This window comes from Oncorhynchus mykiss, chromosome 26, assembly GCF_057628025.1.
Source record: "Oncorhynchus mykiss isolate SJ-2025 chromosome 26, ASM5762802v1, whole genome shotgun sequence".
NCBI classification, from domain to species: Eukaryota; Metazoa; Chordata; class Actinopteri; order Salmoniformes; family Salmonidae; genus Oncorhynchus; species Oncorhynchus mykiss.
In genome coordinates this window covers 22664887-22686838 of record NC_143047.1, presented here as the reverse complement: position 1 = coordinate 22686838, position 21952 = coordinate 22664887, and the positions used below count along the sequence as shown (strand labels likewise).

Sequence of the window (21952 nt, the reverse complement as noted above, 5' to 3'; positions counted from 1 at the left end):
TCTGAAAGAGAGAGAGAAAAAGAGAGAGAATTAAAGAGTGAATACTTAAATTCACACAGGACACTGGATAAGACAGGAGATATAACAGACTGACCCTAACCCCCCGACACAAACTATTGCAGCATAAATACTGGAGGCTGAGACAGGAGGGGTCGGGAGAACACTGGGTCATCACAGACTCCAGTCAGCTCAGTCAGCCCCCACCCCAGGGATGCCTGTCAGAAACCATGGGAACCCAGCAAGGGTTTTATGACCTCTGGGTGTGATTCCGAGGGCTGGATACAGACGCAGCCAGGCCAGTCAATCCCAGAGCTCGCTCTCGCTCTCACACACATACACACATACACACAGTCGTCCAAAGTAACCTGATTCATAACATGGCGTGACTGAGGGAATTCTCCGCTGACAGCTTTAATAAGTGAGAGAGTTCCGAGTATTTATCGCCCTGATGTCACTTCCTGTCAAATAGAACTGTGGAGAATGTTGTCACAAACATGCACAAACACGCACACACACGCACGCACGCACCCACATGCACAGGCATGCATCCACACACATGCAAACACACGCACACACACACACACCAAAAGCAATTGGAGCTGAAAATGCGCACACACACTGAAAATGACCCTTCAAGGACGGCACTTAAGCCCTTCATTAATTTGCTAAGAATTGTTGCTGGTCACATACAGTATGTCTGTGAAATGCGCTATCGATCCTACAGTATAACTACTGGTGTGTGACACAGAGGTTGTGAGTGAGTGTGTGTGTGTGTGTGTGTGTGTGTGTGTGTGAAAAACCATTATATTTGCTGTACAGCTGTCAATTAGCCACTATAGGATAGACTTATGTATGTATTCAAACATAATATATTACATTGCATACCAGCCAGACATACAGTGCCTTGCAAAAGTATTCATCCCCCTTGGCGTTTTTCCTAGTTTGTTGCATTACAACCTGTAATTTAAATCGATTTGTTTTGGGATGTCATGTAATGGACATACACAAAATATTCCAAATTGGTTAAGTGAAATGAAAAAAAAATATTGTTTCCAAAATCTATAAAAAAAATATAAAAAAAACGGAAAAGTGGTGCGTGCATATGTATTCACACATAATTAGTTAAATAAGGTCCACCTGTGTGCAATGTAAGTGTCACGGCAGGTAGCCTAGTGGTTAGAGTGTTGGACTAGTAACCGAAAGGTTGCAAGATTGAATCTCCGAGCTGACAAGTTATTAATCTGTTGCCCCTGAACAAGGCAGTTAACCATCACTGTAAAGTTCCTTGGCCATCATTGTAAATAAGAATTTGTTCTTAACTTACTTACCTAGATAAAACATGATCTCGGTATAAAGGTTCCAGAGTCTGCAACACCACTAAGCAAGAGGCACCACCAAGCAAGTGGCACCATGAAGACCAAGGAGTACTCCAAGCAGGTCAGGGACAAAGTTGTGGAGAAGTACAGATCAGGGTTTGGGTTATAAAAAAAATCTGAAACTTTGAACATCCCACGGAGCACCATTTAAATCTGTTATAAAAAAAATGAAAGAATATGTCAACACAACAAACCTGCCAAGAGAGGGCCTCCCACCAAAACTCACGGACCAGGCAAGGAGGGCATTAATAAGCAGAGAGGCATCAAAGAGACCCAAGATAACACTGAAGGAGCTGCAAAGCTCCACAGCGGAGATTGGAGTATCTGTCCATAGGACCACTAAGCCATACACTCCACAGAGCTGGGCTTTACTGAAGAGATAAAATAAGCAAACACGTTTGGTGTTCGCAAAAAGGCATGTGGGAGACTCCCCAAACATATGGAAGAAGGTACTCTGGTCAGATGAGACTAAAAGTTAGCTTTTTGGCCATCATGTAAAACACTATGTCTGGCGCAAACCCAACACCTCTCATCACCCCAAGAACATCATCCACACAGTGAAGCTTGGTGGTGGCAGCATCATGCTGTGGGAATGTTTTTCATCGGCAGGGACTGGGAAACTGGTCAGAATTTAATAAATTATGAATGGAACTAAATATAGGACAATTCTTGAGGAAAACCTGTTTCAGTCTTCCAGAGATTTGAGACTGGGACGGAGGTTCACCTTCCAGCAGGACAATGACCCTAAGCATACTGCTAAGGCAACACTCAAGTGGTTTAAGGGGAAACATTTAAATTTCTTGGAATGACCTAGTCAAATCCCAGACCTCAATTCAATTGTGAATCTGTGGTATGACTTAAATATTGCTGTACACCAGCAGAGCCCATCCAACTTGAAGGACCTGGAGCAGTTTTGCCTTAAGGAACTGGCTCTACAAAGTATTGAATTTGGGGGGTGAATAGTTATGCACGCTCAAGTTTTCTGTTTTTTTTCTTGTAGGTTTCACAATAAAAAATATTTTGCATCTTCAAAGTGGTAGGCATGTTGTGTAAATCCAATGATACAACCCCCCCCATGAATCCATTTAAATTCCACGTTGTAAGGCAACACAATAAGAAAAATGGCAGGGGGGGAATAGTTTCGCAAGCCACTGTATCCACTGATTCATATTGTAGAACGACACAAGGAGCTTAAAATGGATCAAATTCATTTAGAGCACTCATTTAATTGAAAATAATTTGTGAAATGCAAAATGCACTATTACTTTGCAATGAACAGATGCTCCTAATGAATTAGATAATGTCTAATTGAAGCGTTCTAATTAGGCCTGGTAATGGGAGCTAATGGCAGTTAAATGAAGTTGCACTTGAACTCACATTGAGAGAGGGTAACATAGTAATGAAATGTATGGTATAATACAGAGAGAACATGAGGTACAATGCAATTACTATTACATTATCTTTCCTCATTTGCTTGTCCTTATTTAAATCGAATCCGTGCTGTGTGTGTGTGTGTGTGTGTCGTCTGTCTGTCCGTCTGTGTGTGTGTCTGTTTTTATGTGTTATACAGATCATCGATGAAGAGGACACACAGTTCATGATCAACTGTCCCTCGGCAGTGACAGAGAGTACCCCTCGGAGACGCACCAGGATCCATGTGTTCTGGACAGCACCCCCCAGCTCCTCTGGTTGTGTCACCCTCAAGTAGGTACATGTACTTGGGGCTCTCTGAAGAACCCTAAAGTAAGGATCTATATGGCTGTGTCCCCATTTTCCACCCCTCTCACGAAGTGTGCACTTGTCCTGCATACTCTCCATTATGAATGCAACAACAGTGGAAACTCCCTCCAGCCAATGCTTACATCAATCCAATGTGCAAGTGCGCACTTTGGGAGAAGTGTGGAGAATCGGGATGCAGCCAAATGTGATCACCACCCGTGGTACTGGAGAGCTACAGTGTTTAGAGGCTTTTATTCCAGACCAACAGTAATATTATCTGATTCAACGAGTCAATGTTTTGATGGCTTGGTGATTAGTTCATCCAGGTGTGTTAGTGCTGGGCTGGAACAAGACATTCCCAACCTTTAGCTTGTGTATAGGACCAGAGTTGGTGACCATACTATGACACAAATCCAGTGTGTGGTTGATTGTATACTGTGAATAAGGAGCTGTATGTGGACCACTCAGGCATGTTTACATACAGTATCGTACTCACATGTGTCAACCAGTGTGTACCCAGTGGGGGGAGAAGAGCGAGAGGAACAGAAACATAGGGTGGTGCCCTACATGGCATGCTAATCTCTGCATTATTAAAGAGTTCAGTTGGCCTGTCACTTTCTCTCCTGCCCCGTTTAAATCTCTCACTGTGCCGCTGTTATGTGTGTAGGGGCGTAAAAAAAGGCTTGCATTTCTTATTAATGCACGTTATTATGTGCCTGTCAGAGTGAGTGATGAGATGTCCTTGCCTTCGTCTCTGTCTCTGAACTCCCCCTTTCTTTGGCTTTCTTCCTCCCTCTCTCTACTCTCACTCACTCTTCTCTCTCCTGTCGGTTTCTCTTGCTACTACACACCCTTTTCATTCCTTTCCCTCTCTCTCTCCTTTTCCGCTTCACTCTTTCTGCCTTTCTCAACCAGGGCACAGTTCTGTTGTTCCCACAGCACACTAACCAGACAGGCAGGCATCTTCCCCTACTTTACCTCTCAGCTATCTTGTATCTATTGGGAGAAAGGAGGTGAGACAGAGAGTGGGGGACAGAGGTAGAGAAAGAGGTAGAGAGAATAGATGAATGGAAAGAGAGCGGCAGCATGTGAGATGAGGAGAGAGTGAGATATAGTCACTTGTGGTTGGGGAGTGGGGATGTGATACTAAGGTACGTCCAGTGGGGAAGCTTGTTTTTCACTGTAGAGTGATGACACCAGGCGAGGACATGTTCATAGTTGAGTGTTTTTTGGAAACTGGAAAGTTGTATTACTGGGTGATCACACTTATTAAAGTTTTGTCAGTGAAGTGGGGCAGGTGTACCCCTAAACATCATACTGATTGATTATTATTGAGAAGCTGGTGTATATCTCTAGCTAGAGCCCAAGCAGCAACAGCCTCTTTCCTCTCTCTGCCTAAACAAATGCAAACACATATTGGTCATCTACACACACACACACACACACACACACACACACACACACACACACACACACACACACACACAGACACAGACACAGAGACAGACAGAGAGACACGCAGGCAGCATTGAATCTGAAATGGTTGATTATAGTGTGTTTCCCGATATTGTGACTTTACTAGCTTAAATAACAAATGGACGGAGAGCGAAATATGGTTAATGCCAACAGGCGTTTTTATGTTACACCGCACGGGGTAATGGGGAGCTGCACAAAACAACCAACCTAGCCTGAACTAGCTGGCCATAAATCACAGTACAGCAGGAGGTATCTCCCCAGAGATATCATCACCAGAGAAAGAAAATGGGTCTCTCCCCATTAGATATATCCCCACAAACCTACGTGCGGCTCCCCCCTCTTCTATTACCATGACAACCCCATATACACTGAACGTGACTGGTGCTGCCAGCCTGGTGGAGTGTCTTGCCCACCTTTCCTCAGCTACAATAGCATTTGTTTCATCAGAGAATGGGGGATTTCATTATTGATACGAGTTTTTAACTGGTTAACTCAGACACCTCTGGCAATAACTATTATGGAAAAACAGACTGTGCATGTGTCTGGTGTCTGTGTGTGCGTTTGTGTGTCTTTACATGTACGTGTGCGTTTGTGTTGGTGTGTGAGTGTGTGTAATACAGCATAATTTAACATGTGTAGATTTGTACTCTGTGTGTATTACTGTGTATAGTGTCATCGTCGCTCAGTGTGTCTGTGTGGAAAGTGATCAGAGCATCGTCAGAGCATCGTCAGAGTTTTTGAGAGCTCCTCTAGTGCTGTAGCTAGAGAGGCTGTGGTATGACGGCCTCGCCTCCCTGACGGTTAGCTGTAATTGAGGAGTAGCTGCTGTCTCCTGGTGGCTGGAAACAGTGAGCGTGGTGGTTTGATCTGGCTCACCATGATTATGGGGGTCAAAAAGGGACAGACGTTTGTCTGATTTCTGGACCACACTCCCTGTAGAATCTTTATATTTTTGTTCATTTATACATTTTTCAGGTTCACCTGACATAAAGTGTAGTACAGTTTTGACAGTCAGAACATGATAGTGTCAAAACCTATTTGAAATCTCTAGGAATTTAATGACATGAACACAATGGCACATAGATTAAAAAGCCTTCCCAGAGAGAATGGCAGTAACTCTGCAGTTATTACATGTGAGATGAGTAGGAATGGTTCAATGAAACTGGTACAGTATGTGCCTTCCCAAAGGAACAAACTGTAAACAAATAGCTATGTTTATTTATCCCTCTCTGACCTGGCCACACGCACGCACGCACACACACACGCGCACACACGCATGCACACGCATGCACACACACACACACACACACTCCTACCTACCCCACATACCGGAGCGCTTTTGAGGCGATAACCATCGGCGGTGAGGAGCCAGGAAAGTGAGTCTGGCTTTAATAGCATCTCATTGATAGAATTTAAATTGGATGTTAAATAAGCATTACTGTGCCTGATTGCCTGGCCAGCCCCAGAAAGTGGGCAGCTAGTGAGGCAGTTTGTGAGCAGCTCGCTCAGGGAGAGATATCTGAAATTGGGGTGAGATTGAATTAAGGTTTGAACAATTAGAGATATGGTGGCGGTGTGTTTAGGAGCGCCTGGGGTGGGGTTCCCCTGTCACCTCTGTACTTCTAGGTACACCCCTCAGACAGGTTTTTAATGTCCTGCTACTATCCCCTTCCAAACCCATTCCTTGTTTTTGGATGGGATCTGTTGTGTTCTTCTCTTCTTATTTCCCTCTCTCTCTCTCTCGCTCTCTTCTCTTTCCTCTCTGTCTGTCTGTCTCTGTCTCGCTGTGTGCCTTGGAGAGTACAAAATTGCTAAAAAAAAACAAAAGCAAGAGAGGGGGTGAGAAAAAGAGAGATGAAGAAAGAGTTATGTTATGTTAATAGGGGCATATAGCTGTCACTATAGAGATACCATCCCTTCTCTGGCCGGCCTGCCTGACACAGCCTCCTCTGCCACTGGTCCTCTGCAACTGGTCCAGCCCTTAGATCATCAAACATAATCCCCTGATAGCCTGCTCTGGAGACAGGCAGGATAAACAGACAGGAGAGTGGTTGGAGGTTTATTTATAATAAAATCAAAAAATGTACTTTTTATCACTTTTTTATGATATCTAATTGGTAGTTATGGTCTTGTCCCATTGCTGCAACTCCCGTACGGACTCGGGAGAGGCAAAGGTCGAGAGCCATGCGTCCTCCGAAACACGGACGTGCCAAGCCGCACTGCTTCTTGACACACTGCTTGCTCCACCCAGAAGCCAGCCGCACCAATGTGTCAGAGGAAACACTGTACAACTGGTGACCGAAGTCAGCGTGCATGCTCCTGGCCCACCACAAGGAGTCACTAGAGCACTAAGCGACAAGGACATCCCAGCCGGCCAAACCCTCCCTTAACCTGGACGACACTGGGCCAATTGTGCGCTGCCTCATGGGTCTCCCGGTCGCGGCCGGCTGCGAAACAGCCCGTGATTGAACCCGGGTCTGTAGTGACGCCTCTAGCACTGCGATGCAGTGTCTTAGACTGCTGCGCCACTCGCAAGGCCCTAGCAGTAGGAGGCTTGCTTGGGGAATAGGTTGGAATCCCATCAGAATTGAGAGATAATGTATTGTTCCAAAGCAGCTCATCTGAAGTGTGTCCTTCAAGCATAAGGTGAAATGATTTGTCTTCTTTGTCCTTGTCTTGTATCTCTCTTTCTTTGTGCCGTTTCTCCTCCTCACTACCACGGCTTCCTGAGATGAGCATATAGTACGTCTCTCTGTCTTCATAACTTTCCTCTTCTACGTCTACGTCTCGTCTCGCTCTTCTCCCTCCCTCTTTCTCTTTCTTTATTTTTGTGAATGTGGGAGAGCACAATGACAGCAGTGGGCTTGGCCCAGCTACTCCTGCTCCATAAACAGTCCAGCTGGACAGGAACCACCTGGACCAGACCCAGAACCCAGACAGTCCAGAGCCTAGAACCTACACCCTGCTGCTACCCTCTGCCCACTATCACCATGGAAACCTGCAGCCTGTTGTGGGAGGCCAAGTCTGATGTAATGCACAGCACCTAAATGGAGTTTGTTTGTGACAGCTTTTGGGCCCTGAAAGTAATTTGGTTGCGATTGTTTCTGGCCCACATGCGGGCCCCCTTCTGGTCCTTGAATGGGTTTGTTTGTGTCTGATTTGCATGTCAAGGCCCCACTAAGACCTGTGTCCACCCAGCACTCAGTGGCTCTGTCCCCAGACAGCTCTATCAGAACAGTCTCTCTGCCAGGACCCGGAGCAGGACTTTAGCTCTGGGAAACTTAACTTTTGGCCTGTCACTCAGTCTTATCTTTGACACACTGTAGTTCCTCTCGCCTGAGTGTGTGTGTGTGCTCGTTCACTCTTGATCGTTTCTCAAAAGCGAAGCTTACTTTCTGACTTTTTTCTCTCCCTTTTCTCTTTCTCTCTAGGTTTTCAATCTCTTTTCCAACCGCATCTCTCTCCTGCTAAATACAAGTCTTTATGTTAATAAATACTTTCTGTAAGAGCTAGCAAATCCCTCCGGTCTGAGAGTGCCTGTGATTCAGCACCCCTGTGTGCTCTAGTAGCTGATCTCAGACCTGCTGGCAGACCTGTCTGGAAGCACAAGAACACTTCCTCCCCAGGTTTTATTCATTCAGACACTCAACACTCATCCTTAGTTCAACATTACTCCCCGGTTACTCCCTGTGCTAAAAGTACTGTATGAGTATTTAACTCTTCTCTTCTTTCTCATCTCCTGCTTCTTTCCTCCCTTATTCCACCTGTCTTCCATCTCCTGCCTTGTACTCCTCTCATCCTTTCTTGTCTTTTCTCCTCTGTTCATTCCCAATCTCTTTCAACCCTCATCTCCACTTTACCCTCATCTTTTCACTTTTCATCTGCTTTCTCTTTCTAACCTCTTTCTAATCTCCTTTCTCATAACCTGAAACTTCCTCTTCTCCTCTCACCTCCTCCCCTCCTCCTTCTTTCTCTGCAGGGCCAGCATTGTTCAGAAGAGGATCATCTACTTCCAGGATGAAGGCTCTCTCACCAAGAGGATGTGTGAGAAAGGTATGTCATACATTACTGAGACGCAGTAAAGGGCGCTACATGTCTTCCACTCCTCCTCTCTCTCCCTTACTATATCTCAGCATCTCCTGTCTTACTCTCTCTTCCCTTACTGGGTCAGGATGTTTACGCTTGTGCTGTATCTCCCAAGCTGTGCATGACATTGGATAGAGAATTTATGGAGACTGATCACAAGAACATGATCATCCCTCCCTCCCTCCCTCCCTCCCTCCCTCCCTCCCTCCCTCCCTCCCTCCCTCCCTCCCTCCCTCCCTCCCTCACTCACTCACTCACTCACTCACTCACTCACTCACTCACTCACTCACTCACTCACTCACTCCCTCACTCCCTCACCCCTACAGCCCCTCCTCCCACCCTCTCCGCCATTAACTCTCTCTCACTCTCTTCTCTCCCTTCTCAGAGTCATTGTATGGGGAGACCACAGAGAAGCCTCTGCTGGATTGCTGTGCCTGTGGAACAGCTAAGTACAGAGTCACCTTCTATGGCAACTGGTCAGAGAAGGTGCACCCCAAAGACTACCCTCGTAAGTACCCCATAACTTCCAAATGACCCAGGCACATACCCCATTTAATCCCGGAAATACAACTTTAGTTAGTACCCCATTTCACCCCAGGGCTACACTAGTTGGTGCCTCCATTACGTGAAAAATACCCCTTTACTCATAAAATTGCAATACTGTTCAAGTACCTAGCATCACAGTCTACCGAGGACACTACAACCTCCATGGTCACCCCAGGATACTCTCTCCCCATGGAGCTGTCCCCCTGTCTCATTCCTACCCCAGCTTGGCCCTGGGCTTCAGTCTGTGGTGCTACACTGTATAACCTTGAGCCTGACTCCTCACCAGGCAGGCAGGCAGGGTGTGAATGGAGATGGGGATACTGGACTCTTCCCTCCTTCTAAGACACTCCTCTCTCTCACAGCCCAGATCAATATAATGATTAACATGGAGTCCCACAGTAAGATAAACGTGTAGATCGAGTGACACCCTCATTTATTGGCTTAGGAGAGACAGCAGTGTATGTTTTTGAGAATGTGTTTGTGTGTATCTTTATGTTTGAATGTCTTTCTGTTTGTGTGGATGTCTGTCTGTGTTACATTGTGTGTGTGTGTGTGTGTGTGTGTGTGTGTGCTGTTTATGCATGCGTTTCCACTCTGTGTCTTAGGAAACCCATAATTGGTTTTGTGGTTTTTATAATTGAGTTCTCCTCACCACCACAAAGTCATAGCCAAGGTAACAATCCCTGGTTGTCATACATACAGCAGATCACCATCTACAACTTCCTCCCCAAGCATCATTAGTGTCTGGTAATTATTTGTTAATGTGCCTGTGTTTTTTCTATAACTACTGTCAATCAAACACAGATAGAACCATTGCTAAAAGAGGTTTTAGCAATGTTTTTCACACGCTATCCACGGTCATGATGGTCTGTGAGTGTCTGCTTCTTCGCTGCTAGCAGCAGGAGTGAGAGAGAGAGAAGAAAGCGAGAGGGAGAGAGAGAAGAAGATACAGCACAATGTCACGTCAGGCTGATATTTTTACAAGGCGTCCATTCGTTCTTCAAGCAGAGGAGAGGCACACGTGAAGGGCCGATGACATACATTCTGATGTTGAAGGTTACTCTAAAACAGGCTAGCAGGTTTTTTATTCTCCTCGCTCCCTCCATCGTCACATGCACAGCTTTATTTCCCTCTCTGTGTGACTATAGTTAAACAATAAGGTCCGAGGAGGTATGGTATATATGGCTAATAGACCACGGCTAAAGGCTGTTCTAAAGCAAGACACAACGTGGAGTGCCTGGACACAGCTCTTAGCTGTGGTATATTGGCCATATATCACAAACCCCTGAGGTGCCTTATTGCTATTATAAACTGGTTACCAACGTAATTAGAGGACTAAAAATATATATTATTTTTATTTATTTCACCTTTATTTAACCAGGTAGGCTAGTTGAGAACAAGTTCTCATTTACAACTGCGACCTGACCAAGATAAAGCATAGCAGTGTGAACAGACAACACAGAGTTACACATGGAGTAAACAATTAACAAGTCAATAACACAGTAGAAAAAAAATGAGAGTCTATATACATTGTGTGCAAAAGGCATGAGGAAGTAGGCGAATAATTACAATTTTGCAGATTAACACTGGCGTGATAAATGATCAGATGGTCATGTACAGGTACAGAGATATTGGTGTGCAAAAGAGCAGAAAAGTAAATAAATATAAACAGTATGGGGATGAGGTAGGTAAATTGGGTGGGCTATTTACCGATAGTCTATGTACAGCTGCAGCGATCGGTTATCTGCTCAGATAGCAGATGTTTGAAGTTGGTGAGGGAGATAAAAGTCTCCAAGCAGTCACAGGCAGCAGAGAACTGGAACGAAAGGCGGCCAAATTAGGTGTTGGCTTTAGGGATGATCAGTGAGATACACCTGCTGGAGCGTGTGCTACGGGTGGGTGTTGCCATCGTGACCAGTGAACTGAGATAAGGCGGAGCTTTACCTAGCATGGACTTGTAGATGACCTGGAGCCAGTGGGTTCCAGGTCGACGAATATGTAGCGAGGGCCAGCTGACTAGAGCATACAGGTCGCAGTGGTGGGTGGTATAAGGTGCTTTAGTAACAAAACTGTGATAAACTGCATCCAGTTTGCTGAGTAGAGTATTGGAAGCTATTTTGTAGATGACATCGCCGAAGTCGAGGATCGGTAGGATAGTCAGTTTTACTAGGGTAAGTTTGGCGGCGGTGAGTGAAGGAGGCTTTGTTGCGGAATAGAAAGCCGACTCTAGATTTGATTTTAGGTTGGAGATGTTTGATATGAGTCTGGAAGGAGAGTTTACAGTCTAGCCAGACACCTAGGTACTTATAGATGTCCACATATTCTAAGTCGGAACCATCCAGGGTGGTGATGCTAGTCGGGCGTGCGGGTGCAGGCAGCGAACGGTTGAAAAGCATGCATTTGGTTTTACTAGCGTTTAAGAGCAGTTGGAGGCCACGGAAGGAGTGTTGTATGGCGTTGAAGCTCGTTTGGAGGTTGGATAGCACAGTGTCCAAGGAAGGGCCAGAAGTATACAGAATGGTGTCGTCTGCGTAGAGGTGGATCAGGGAATCGCCTGCAGCAAGAGCAACATCATTGATATATACAGAGAAAAGAGTCGGCCCGAGAATTGAACCCTGTGGCACACCCATAGAGACTGCCAGAGGACCGGACAACATGCCCTCCGATTTGACACACTGAACTCTGTCTGCAAAGTAGTTGGTGAACCAGGCAAGGCAGTCATTAGAAAAACCGAGGCTACTGAGTCTGCCGATAAGAATATGGTGATTGACAGAGTCGAAAGCCTTGGCCAGGTCGATGAAGACGGCTGCACAGTACTGTCTTTTATCGATGGCGGTTGGCCGAGGTTGGAGTAGCCAGGAGGAAGGCATGGCCAGCCGTTGAGAAATGCTTGTTGAAGTTTTCGATAATCATGGATTTATCGGTGGTGACCGTATTACCTAGCCTCAGTGCAGTGGGCAGCTGGGAGGAGGTGCTCTTGTTCTCTATGGACTTTACAGTGTCCCAGAACTTTTTGGAGTTAGAGCTACAGGATGCAAATTTCTGCCTGAAGAAGCTGGCCTTGGCTTTCCTGACTGACTGCGTGTATTGGTTCCTGACTTCCCTGAACAGTTGCATATCGCGGGTACTATCCGATGCTATTGCAGTCCGCCACAGGATGTTTTTGTGCTGGTCGAGGGCAGTTAGGTCTGGAGTGAACCAAGGGCTATATCTGTTCTTAGTTCTGCATTTTTTGAACGGAGCATGCTTATCTAAAATGGTGAGGAAGTTACTTTTAATTAATGACCAGGCATCCTCAACTGACGGGATGAGGTCAATATCCTTCCAGGATACCCGGGCCAAGTCGATTAGAAAGGCCTGCTCGCAGAAGTGTTTTAGTGTTTGACAGTGATGAGGGGTGGTCGTTTGACTGCGGATCCGTAGCGGATACAGGCAATGAGGCAGTGATCGCTGAGATCCTGGTTGAAGACAGCAGAGGTGTATTTGGAGGGCCAGTTGGTCAGGATGACGTCTATGAGGGTGCCCTTGTTTACAGATTTAGGGTTGTACCTGGTGGGTTCCTTGATGATTTGTGTGAGATTGAGGGCATCTAGCTTAGATTGTAGGACTGCCGGGGTGTTAAGGGTTTTCATACTCATGGTATACGGTCTAATATAGCATGGCTGTCAGACAATCAGCATTCAGGGCTCGAACCACCCAGTTTTTAATAAGTAATACACCACTGAGAAGCTATTCAACCATTATCTGTGGAGAGCGGAGTTAGCCAGCAGGTTTCCTGGTTACCTGAACCCATTCAGACACTCAGGAGAGAGACAGGTAGAGAGAGAGAGCCCAGTCAAGATAGCCATGACTGCTACTCAGGTGGCTAAGTGTACAAGAGAATTGCCCTGTGGTTTCGATGGATTTGATGTTACATCTAAGGATTCACAGCTCAAGTGTCATTTCATGTCTACTGTGGATATGGGTTCTCAAAAGCATTTCTACCAGACTCACACAAAGCTGAAATATGAGCAATATGAGCAATCACGTTGCTGTTAAGACAGAACACAGACAAGACCAGAAATTCAGCAATACTGTTATTATACTGAGAGAAAGAGAAATAGATGAAAGGAGTTTTTTTAGAGAATATGAAAATAGGCTGTGGAACATCAGTGTATATGATCGAGATTGAATACAGTTCTGATGTATATAGAGGGAATAACCTTAGTGAGTTTGTAGTAACCACTTCCCCTATTTGTGTGTGTGTCTGTGTACACCCCATCACGCCAGAGTAGTGTTATAAATTGCAAAAGGAAATGAGACAGAAGGATTTGAGTGGTCAGATAGAGCCTCCCTTTGCTGAACAAAGACTTTCTGATAATATTTTGGACACTGTGTTAACAACTCTCCAGACGAGCTTCAATGCCATACAACTCTCCTTCTGTGTCCTCCAACTGCTCTTAAATACAAGTAAAACTAAATGCATGCTCTTCAACCGATCGCTGCCTGCACCTGCCCGTCCGTCCAGCACCACTACTCTGGACGGTTCTGACTTAGAATATGTGGACAACTACAAATACCTAGGTGTCTGGTTAGACTGTTAACTCTCCTTCCAGACTCACATCAAACATCTCAAATCCAAAGTTAAATCTAGAATTGGCTTCCAATTTGTTGCCAAACATACCCTCGTAAAACTGACCATCCTACCGATCCTCGACTTCGGCGATGTCATTTACAAAATAGCCTCCAATACCCTACTCAACAAATTGGATGCAGTCTATCACAGTGCCATCTGTTTTGTCACCAAAGCCCCATATATTACCCACCACTGCAACCTGTACGCTCTCGTTGCCTGGCCCTCGCTTCATACTCTTCGCCAAACCCACTGGCTCCAGGTCATCTACAAGACCCTGCTATCTCAGCTCGCTGGTCACCATAGCAGCACCCACCTGTAGCACGCGCTCCAGCAGGTATATCTCTCTGGTCACCTCCAAAACCAATTCTTCCTTCCAGTTCTCTGCTGACAATGACTGGAACAAACTACAAAAATCTATGAAACTGGAAACACTTATCTCCCTCACTAGCTTTAAGCACCAGCTGTCAGAGCAGCTCACAGGTTACTGCACCTGTACATAGCCCACCTATAATTTAGCCCAAACAACTACCTCTTCCCCTACTGTATTTATTTATTTTGCTTCTTTGCACCCCATTATTTCTATTTCTACTTTGCACATTCTTCCACTGCAAATCTACCATTCCAGTGTTTTACTTGCTATATTGTATTTACTTTGCCACCATGGCCTTTTTTTTGCTTTTCCCTCCCTTATCTCACCTCATTTGCTCACATCGTATATAGACTTATTTTTCTACTGAATGACTTATGACTTATTTTTATTGACTGTATGTTTGTTTTACTCCATGTGTAACTCTGTGTCGTTGTACGTGTCGAACTGCTTTGCTTTATCTTGGCCAGGTCGCAATTGTAAATGAGAACTTGTTCTCAACTTGCCTACCTGTTCAAATAAAGGTGAAATAAATAAATAAATAAAAATATGTGTGAGTTGCTCTTGATGAGGAGAGGAGGGAGGGATGAGGAAGTGGGATATGAGTTTATTTTGTAGTAATAAAGAAGACAATTATCCACTCGTAGGTCTTTGACCTTGAAGTGAAGAGAGGACAATATATTGCATCAGCAGATCAAATTTTGACTTTATATTTGGAAACTCAGTATGCTATTTCAAGTTTTTAATGTCACGTGAACAAGTACAGTGAAAGGCCTTTCTTGCAAGCGCTAAACTCAACAACGTAGTAATCGATAACAATGTAACACTAAAAATAACATAAGGTAGAAAAAGACACACAGGAAATAAAAATAAGAAGAACACAAGAAAGTAAGTAAGCATACTATATACAGGTTCAGTCAGTTCCAGTACTGTATTTACAATGTGCAGGGATACTGGAGTGATAGATGTAGATATGTACAGGGGTAAGGTGACTGAGTATCATGATATGTGTGTAACGTCTGCTTCCAACTCACACTCTCAAACATGTAGATCCCCTGAACGCAGCTCACTTTCCAGCTCACAATCTCAAACACATAGATCCCTAGAACGCAGCTCACCCTCCAGATCCCAATCCCCTCAATTCTGATCACCTGTTCACACACCTATATGTCATTATCACACACTATTTATTTGTACCCCATCATTGTGAGGTATTGTTTGATTTGTGACACACTTCTATTGGGAGCTCTGTTTTTCCCCTAACGTAATCCTCCCGTGTATGATAGTTTTGGCCTGCCTCATTAACGATGCCTTTTGCCTATTCCCTGCCTGTACTTTAGCCTATCGGATTTCCTGTTATCAACCTATTGCTTGATCTCCCGGATAACATTACTAGCCTTTTCCCTGCTTGTACTGTTGCCTTTTGGACCCCCTGTGTATGACCTTCTGCCTGCCCCTGGACCCAGCTACCTGCCTCTTCCTGTGGTCATTTAAAATTAAACACCTGCTGCACCCTGTCCTTGAAACCAGCTCTCTGTCTCCCATCGTGTCCATTACAATATGATGAACAGAGTAGTAGCGGTGTATATGATAATTGTGTGGAGTCAGTATACATGTTTGTGCATATTATGTGTGTATGAGCAAATTATAAAGTGAGTGTTTGTGTCTGTGTTGGAGTGTCAGTGTGTGTGAGTGTGTAGGGAGGGCACTGTGAGTGTGCATAGAGACTGTGCAAAAATACGGGTCAACTCAGAGAGTCCGTGTGGCAATTTAGTTAGCTATTTACTAGTCTTATGGTTTGGATGCTGTTCAGGAGCCTGTTGGTGTCAGACTTGATGCACCGGTCCTGCTTGCCGTGTGGAAGCAGAAAGAACAGTTTATGGCTTGACTGGTAGGAGACTTTAACAATTTTTCAGGCCTTCTTTTCACACCGAGGTCCTGGATGGCAGGGAGCTTGGCCCCAATGATGTACTGGGCTGTCTGCACCACCCTCTGTTCGGCCATGCGCTCAAGGACGGTGCTATTGCCATATCAAGCAGTGATGAAGTCAGTCAAGATGCTCTCAATTGTACATCTGTAGAACTTTTGGAGGATTTGAGGGCACTTGCCAAACATGTTTAGCCTCCTGAGGTGTGTGTGGACCATTTTAAGTCCTTAGTGATTTGGACACCAAGGAACTTGAAGCTCTCAATCCCCCCCGGATGTGATGTTTGCCTACCTTCACCACCTCGGGTCAGCCCGTCAGGAAGTCCAGGATCCACTTGCAGAGGGATGCAGTAGTCATTGTGGCATGAAGTCTTAGGTGTTCTTAGGAGTTCTTAGGTGTTCTTAGGAGTTCTTAGGTGTTCTTAGGACTTCTTAGGTGTTCTTAGAAGTTCTTAGGAACAGGGATGATGGTAGTCATCTTAAAACATGTGGATTACAGACTGGGACAAGGAGACGTTGAAAATTACCATGAATATGCCTTCCAGCTGTTCTTCACATGCTCTTAGAACATGCCATGGAATACCGTCAGGCTCCGCGGCCTTGCGGGTTTTGAGCTGATTAAAGACCTTTCTCACTTCAGCCTCAGAGAGCAATGGTGGCGGCACTCACACCCGGCACAATGTTGTTATTGACGAAGCATGCATAAAATGCATGGAGTTTGTCTGGTAGAGAGGCATTGTTTGGCTGATCACGGTTGGGTCTTCCTTTGTAATCCGTATTTTACTGTAGCCCCTGCCACATGTGGCGGGCGTCGGAGCCTGTGTAATATTATTCCACCATATTCCTGTATTGTCCTTTTGCTTGTTTGATTACTCTGCGGAGGTCATAGCAGGATTTCTCATATCTGTTCCAGTCCTCAGACGAAGCCTCAGGGTTGTCTGCAATGTTTATTTATTTAATTTAACTAGGTAAGTCAGTTAAGAACAAATTCTTATTTACAATGACGGCCTACCCCGGGCCAAACCCTAACCCGGACAACGCTGTGCCAATTGTGCACCGCCCTATGGGACTCCCAATCATTGCCGGTTGTGATACAGCCTGGAATCTAACCAGGGCCCTTATTGACGCCTCTAGCACTGAGATGCAGTGTCTTAGAACGCTGCGCCACTCTGGCGCGATAGCCCTGTGTGTGGTAGCCCTGACCTCTAGTTTAGCGCCAACCTCGGTGTTAATCCAGGGCTTTTGATTGGAGAAGCAGCGAACCTTCACTGTGGGGACAATGTCACAGATGAATTTCCTATTGAAGCTGGTGACGGACGTGGTTAGCTTGTTGATTTTATCGACGGAGTCTCGAAACATATTCCAATCAGCGCTGTATCATAGTATCTGATTCTGGTCACCATTTCTCAACCGGTACTTCGTGTTTGAGCTTCTGTGTAATATTATTCCACCATATTCCTGTATTGTCCTTTTGCTTGTTTGATTACTCTGCGGAGGTCATAGCAGGATTTCTCATATTTGTTCCAGTCCTCAGCCGTAGCCTCAGGGTTGTCTGCGATGTTTATTTATTTTCATTTAACTAGGTAAATCAGTTGTACGGAGTCATGATCTCATTTGCTGAATGGCGGATGAGACAGGGCCTTGTATGCTTGCTTGTGGATTGAATAACAGTGGTCTAAGGCTTTATCGCCCCTAGTGGCGCGAAGGAGACTCGTTGATGGAAGTTGGGCATCATGTGTCTTAATGACACGGAGTTAAAAGTGCCGTTAATCAGAAAAGCAGCCTCCGGATTTAAGTTTTCCTACTTGTTTATAGCCTTGTACAGCTCGTTATTGTGTCTCTCTGAACATTGTAATAGGCTGTACGGACCAATTGCAACCATTGAAAGCCACCAGATTATCGCCAGCTGATCTCTTGTTAAACCATCAATACACACTAAAGTCACCCGCACAACTAATCTCAATTGCAACCAACATTGACCAGCGATTTACCGCTCCCTAACATAGATGTCAAGGTTATCAGATTATTTCACCCTCTGGTTGGTATTATCATCAGAACAACAAAGTCCTACTTTATGAGCAGACTAAGTGCGATTTTTCTATTTGACAATAATTCTCTACATCTGAAATAAAATATTTAATTGTTTACCACTGCAAATCTACTGTCTTCTGTCTACCGACATGTTGTATGAATGGAAAACTCATGTTGATGGTCTAGCCTACTATTCTTACACTCAAATAAGTATATTTTTTTTACATTCATCAGCCTTGTGGTTTTCCGATGCTACTGGTCAGTATTTCATTGGGGGCAGGAGCGTGATAAATTCTACCTGTTCATTGCAATCTAGCGTAAATGTCTACAGAGAGAGTTAGGTACTGAGCCTCTGAAGTAAAAAAAAATTATGTAATTACTGTGTCACGATCGGATACGTACATTACTTCAATATGAATCATTATCTATCATTTTCAAAGTGAATAAGAAACAGAACATTCCGTAACCTTACATTAATCTTATTTATTTTTTTACCTATATATATTATGCCTTGTGGAATGGGAATAGGTGCAAACCTTTCACTGGCAGAAATGTTTGGCCAGCCTGCCTCCTGGATTGTAAGAGATTATGATAATTCTGGTGTTGTTTTGTTTCTTAACCTCACCAGGGCGTGCTAACCACTGGTCGGCCATCATCGGAGCGTCCCACTCTAAGAACTACGTGCTGTGGGAGTATGGTGGCTACGCCAGCGAGGGCATCAAGAAGGTGGCCGAGCTGGGATCACCTGTCTCCATGGAGGAAGAGATCAGGCAGAAGGTAAGACTTGGCATGGCCTTATGCAAATACACTTGCTATTGATATTGCAGCACATTTTAGGTCCAACGATTGACAAGCCAACACCTTATCAAGTTACGCCAAGAGATCTGCATCCCTTGCTGATGTTCTGGGTGTTAAGGTCGCTACATTATGTCACTTTTTATCTGACCAAGATGATCGGATCCCTGGTTATGCTTCACTGCATCCTCAAATGGAGTCCAGATTAGCATTGTATTCTGATTGGGGAAGCAATGATGTTCAAATGTGGTTGAAACCTTGAGAATCCATTCTAAACATGTTGGTAGTGCTACTGCTACTGCAGTGGATGATCTATGAGTCTTTTATAAAGGTCAAGGATGGCAAACTCATAAAAATCATTTCAATCTCCATCCCCATTCAAGTCATTGTTCAACTTGCCTTGGTTTAAGGGTATTTTCCCATTCTAGTAAGTATATATATATATGGGCCAGCCAATGGCTCTACTCTCTGGATAATCCAGGTGGCTGTGGTATCAGTACAGTAAGTAATGGAGTTTTCATATCTCAGTGGGCGTTCTGATCGATCCGTGAGCTACAGAGTACTTTAATTAATTACATTCAGCAAGTCTCTCAACCTGCCCCTTAATGTGGTTGTGTACTTCACAGCTGTGAAATGCATGGTGGACACTGTTGCGTTATCTACGTCCTCTGGATATTCAAAGTAGATAGTGTCTACTTGGTATTTACAGTATAAAGCCATGGAATTGGAACATGGAATGTTTTCCAAAGTGTGTTGAAGTATTCAATACTTTTTGCATAATGATTTCCACAAGCGATGACCTAAATGAGAGAAACATCTGTACTATAAGGATCATTGCAAATGTTGGTTAATGGTCTGCTTAATTGTCTACAGTGGTTCCTCCTTTAAAAGTTGCTAGCTTGCACCGCAGGACTTAGAGGTACCCAGCGTCACGGCTGCATTGCTCCAGACCACCACAAGAGGGAGTTAGAACACTCATTATGCATTTGGGTCCCAACGTTTTTATATGAACAATCATATCGAGTGGTTCCAATGATGAATTTTGATGCGAGCCACCCGTCCCTGGTAGCGTTCTTCAACAAAGATGGCTGACAAAACATTACGGTGGAACCAAATGTAAGTAGTTATAACGCCATAATGAGTCGAGCAAAAATATGTACAATTGAGAGGAATATTTTAGTTAATGTAGAGACAAACATTTGTGCATATTTTTTTGTCATTAAGTCCATTTGCGAAAATAGCTATTTAGCAAGTTATCTGTCTAGCTAACATTAGCCAGCTAGCCCATGTTAGGAGAATGTCCCGTGCAACTGGTGATGACCTCAAATCCTAGGAAGTTCACATTCATGCAAGGTTAATAGATACATTAATGTTCGTAGGTATGAGAGCTTCTCTCTTGTTCAAAAATATTAAATATGAAAATATAGTTTAGCAATTTTACCTCTAGTAAAAATCTTCCTGTTTCAGTTTCTCACCATATTTCTATGTCTTTGCGTGTCTTTCACACTCTCTCCCACCTTTGTTACTTTTTCCACCTCTCTCCCCAACTCTCTTCTCCAAACCTCTTCTCTCTCTCTCTCTCTCTCTCGCTCTCTCTCTCTCTCTCTCTCTCTCTCTCTCTCTTTCTCTCTCTCTTTCTCTTTCTCTCATTCTTTAAATAGCCTGTGCTAGTGTGTAGCAGATGGGCCCATAGAGTGTATTATTTATTGTAGGGTAATATTGAAGACCTGGAGTCATGGCACATAATGAGAGCACACTGTGAGAGCTGGGCTCTGTGCGTCATCACCGCCACCTATCCACAAGGCTGTATTATCCACAATACTGTCTGCTATAGTATCTGTATTAGTCCTCCTGGACCTCCAAATGATTAGAGCAAATAGAGGATTTATGGAGAGATGGCCGCAAAGCAAGGTTGGCGTCAGTTTTAACTCTACAGTGCAGAGTAGTTACAGTACTGTTGAGTGACAAGATAATTGATGACATAAAATGGTGGATAGTTCTTTTCACCCACTTGTGTCAGCTATTACAGTAGGCTTACATTGATATTCTAGGTAGCTCTCTGTAGAATATTAGCCCAGTGGGGGGTGGTAAATGATCCAATCCCCCCCCACCCACTGAACAGACCTCAATTTAAACCAGGTAGAAAGCAACAGGATCAAACCATTACCTTCTCCCGGGGGAGATGTGAAAATATTACATATGGAATATTGCACAGTACTCTACATGGCAGAGGAGAGAGAGAGATGATTTCTGTAGCCTGTTGTTTTCAGTGGAGACTGCTGGGGAAAGTAAACGCGATTGGCTGTCACCAGATCCCATGGTGATAAGCCTTGTTCACACTGCAGGCCTTAATGCAGCGCTTTAATACATGCGCTGACCAGCTGGCAGGTGTCTTCACTGACATTTTCATCCTTTCCCTGACCCAATCTGTAATACCTATGTTTAAAGCAGACCACCACAGTCGCTGTGCCCAAGAATGCCAAGGTAACCTGTCTAAATGACTATCGCCCCGTAGCACTCACATCTGTAGCCATGAAGTGCTTTGAAAGGCTGGTCATGGCTCACATCAACACCATCATCCAAGACATCCTGGACCCACTATAATTAGGATGCCAACCCAACAGATCCACAGATGGCACAATCTCTATTGCACTCCACACTGCCCTTTCTCACTTGGACAACACCTACGTGAGAATGCTGTTTATTGACTACAGCTCAGCATTCAACACCATTGTGCCCTCTAAGTTCATCACTAAGCTAAGGACCCTGGGACTGAACACCTTTCTCTGCAACTGGATCATGGACTTCCCGACGGGCCACCCCCAGGTGGTAAGGGTAGGCAACAACACATCCACCATGCTGACCCTCAACACTGGGGCCCTTCAGGGTGCGTGCTTAGTCCCCTCCTGTACTCCCTGTTCACCTACAACTGTGTGGCCATGCACGACTCCAACAACATCATTAAAGCCTGATCACTGACAATGTGAGGTCAGATACTTGATAGTGTGGTGCCAG

At 44.7% G+C, this 21952-nt stretch overlaps 1 protein-coding gene across 2 annotated transcripts in view; it reads left to right on the top strand.

Moving 5' to 3' along the window:
- Nucleotides 1-21952, top strand: part of LOC110506631 (spondin-1) — a 141373-nt gene that overhangs the window by 19816 nt on the left and 99605 nt on the right. For both annotated transcript variants that reach the window (XM_036963482.2, XM_036963481.2), the window contains exons 3-6: nucleotides 2947-3080; nucleotides 8551-8624; nucleotides 9043-9165; nucleotides 18771-18919. In XM_036963482.2, the coding sequence (XP_036819377.1) occupies nucleotides 2947-3080; nucleotides 8551-8624; nucleotides 9043-9165; nucleotides 18771-18919 (480 nt within the window). The remainder of the gene's footprint in view (nucleotides 1-2946; nucleotides 3081-8550; nucleotides 8625-9042; nucleotides 9166-18770; nucleotides 18920-21952) is intronic.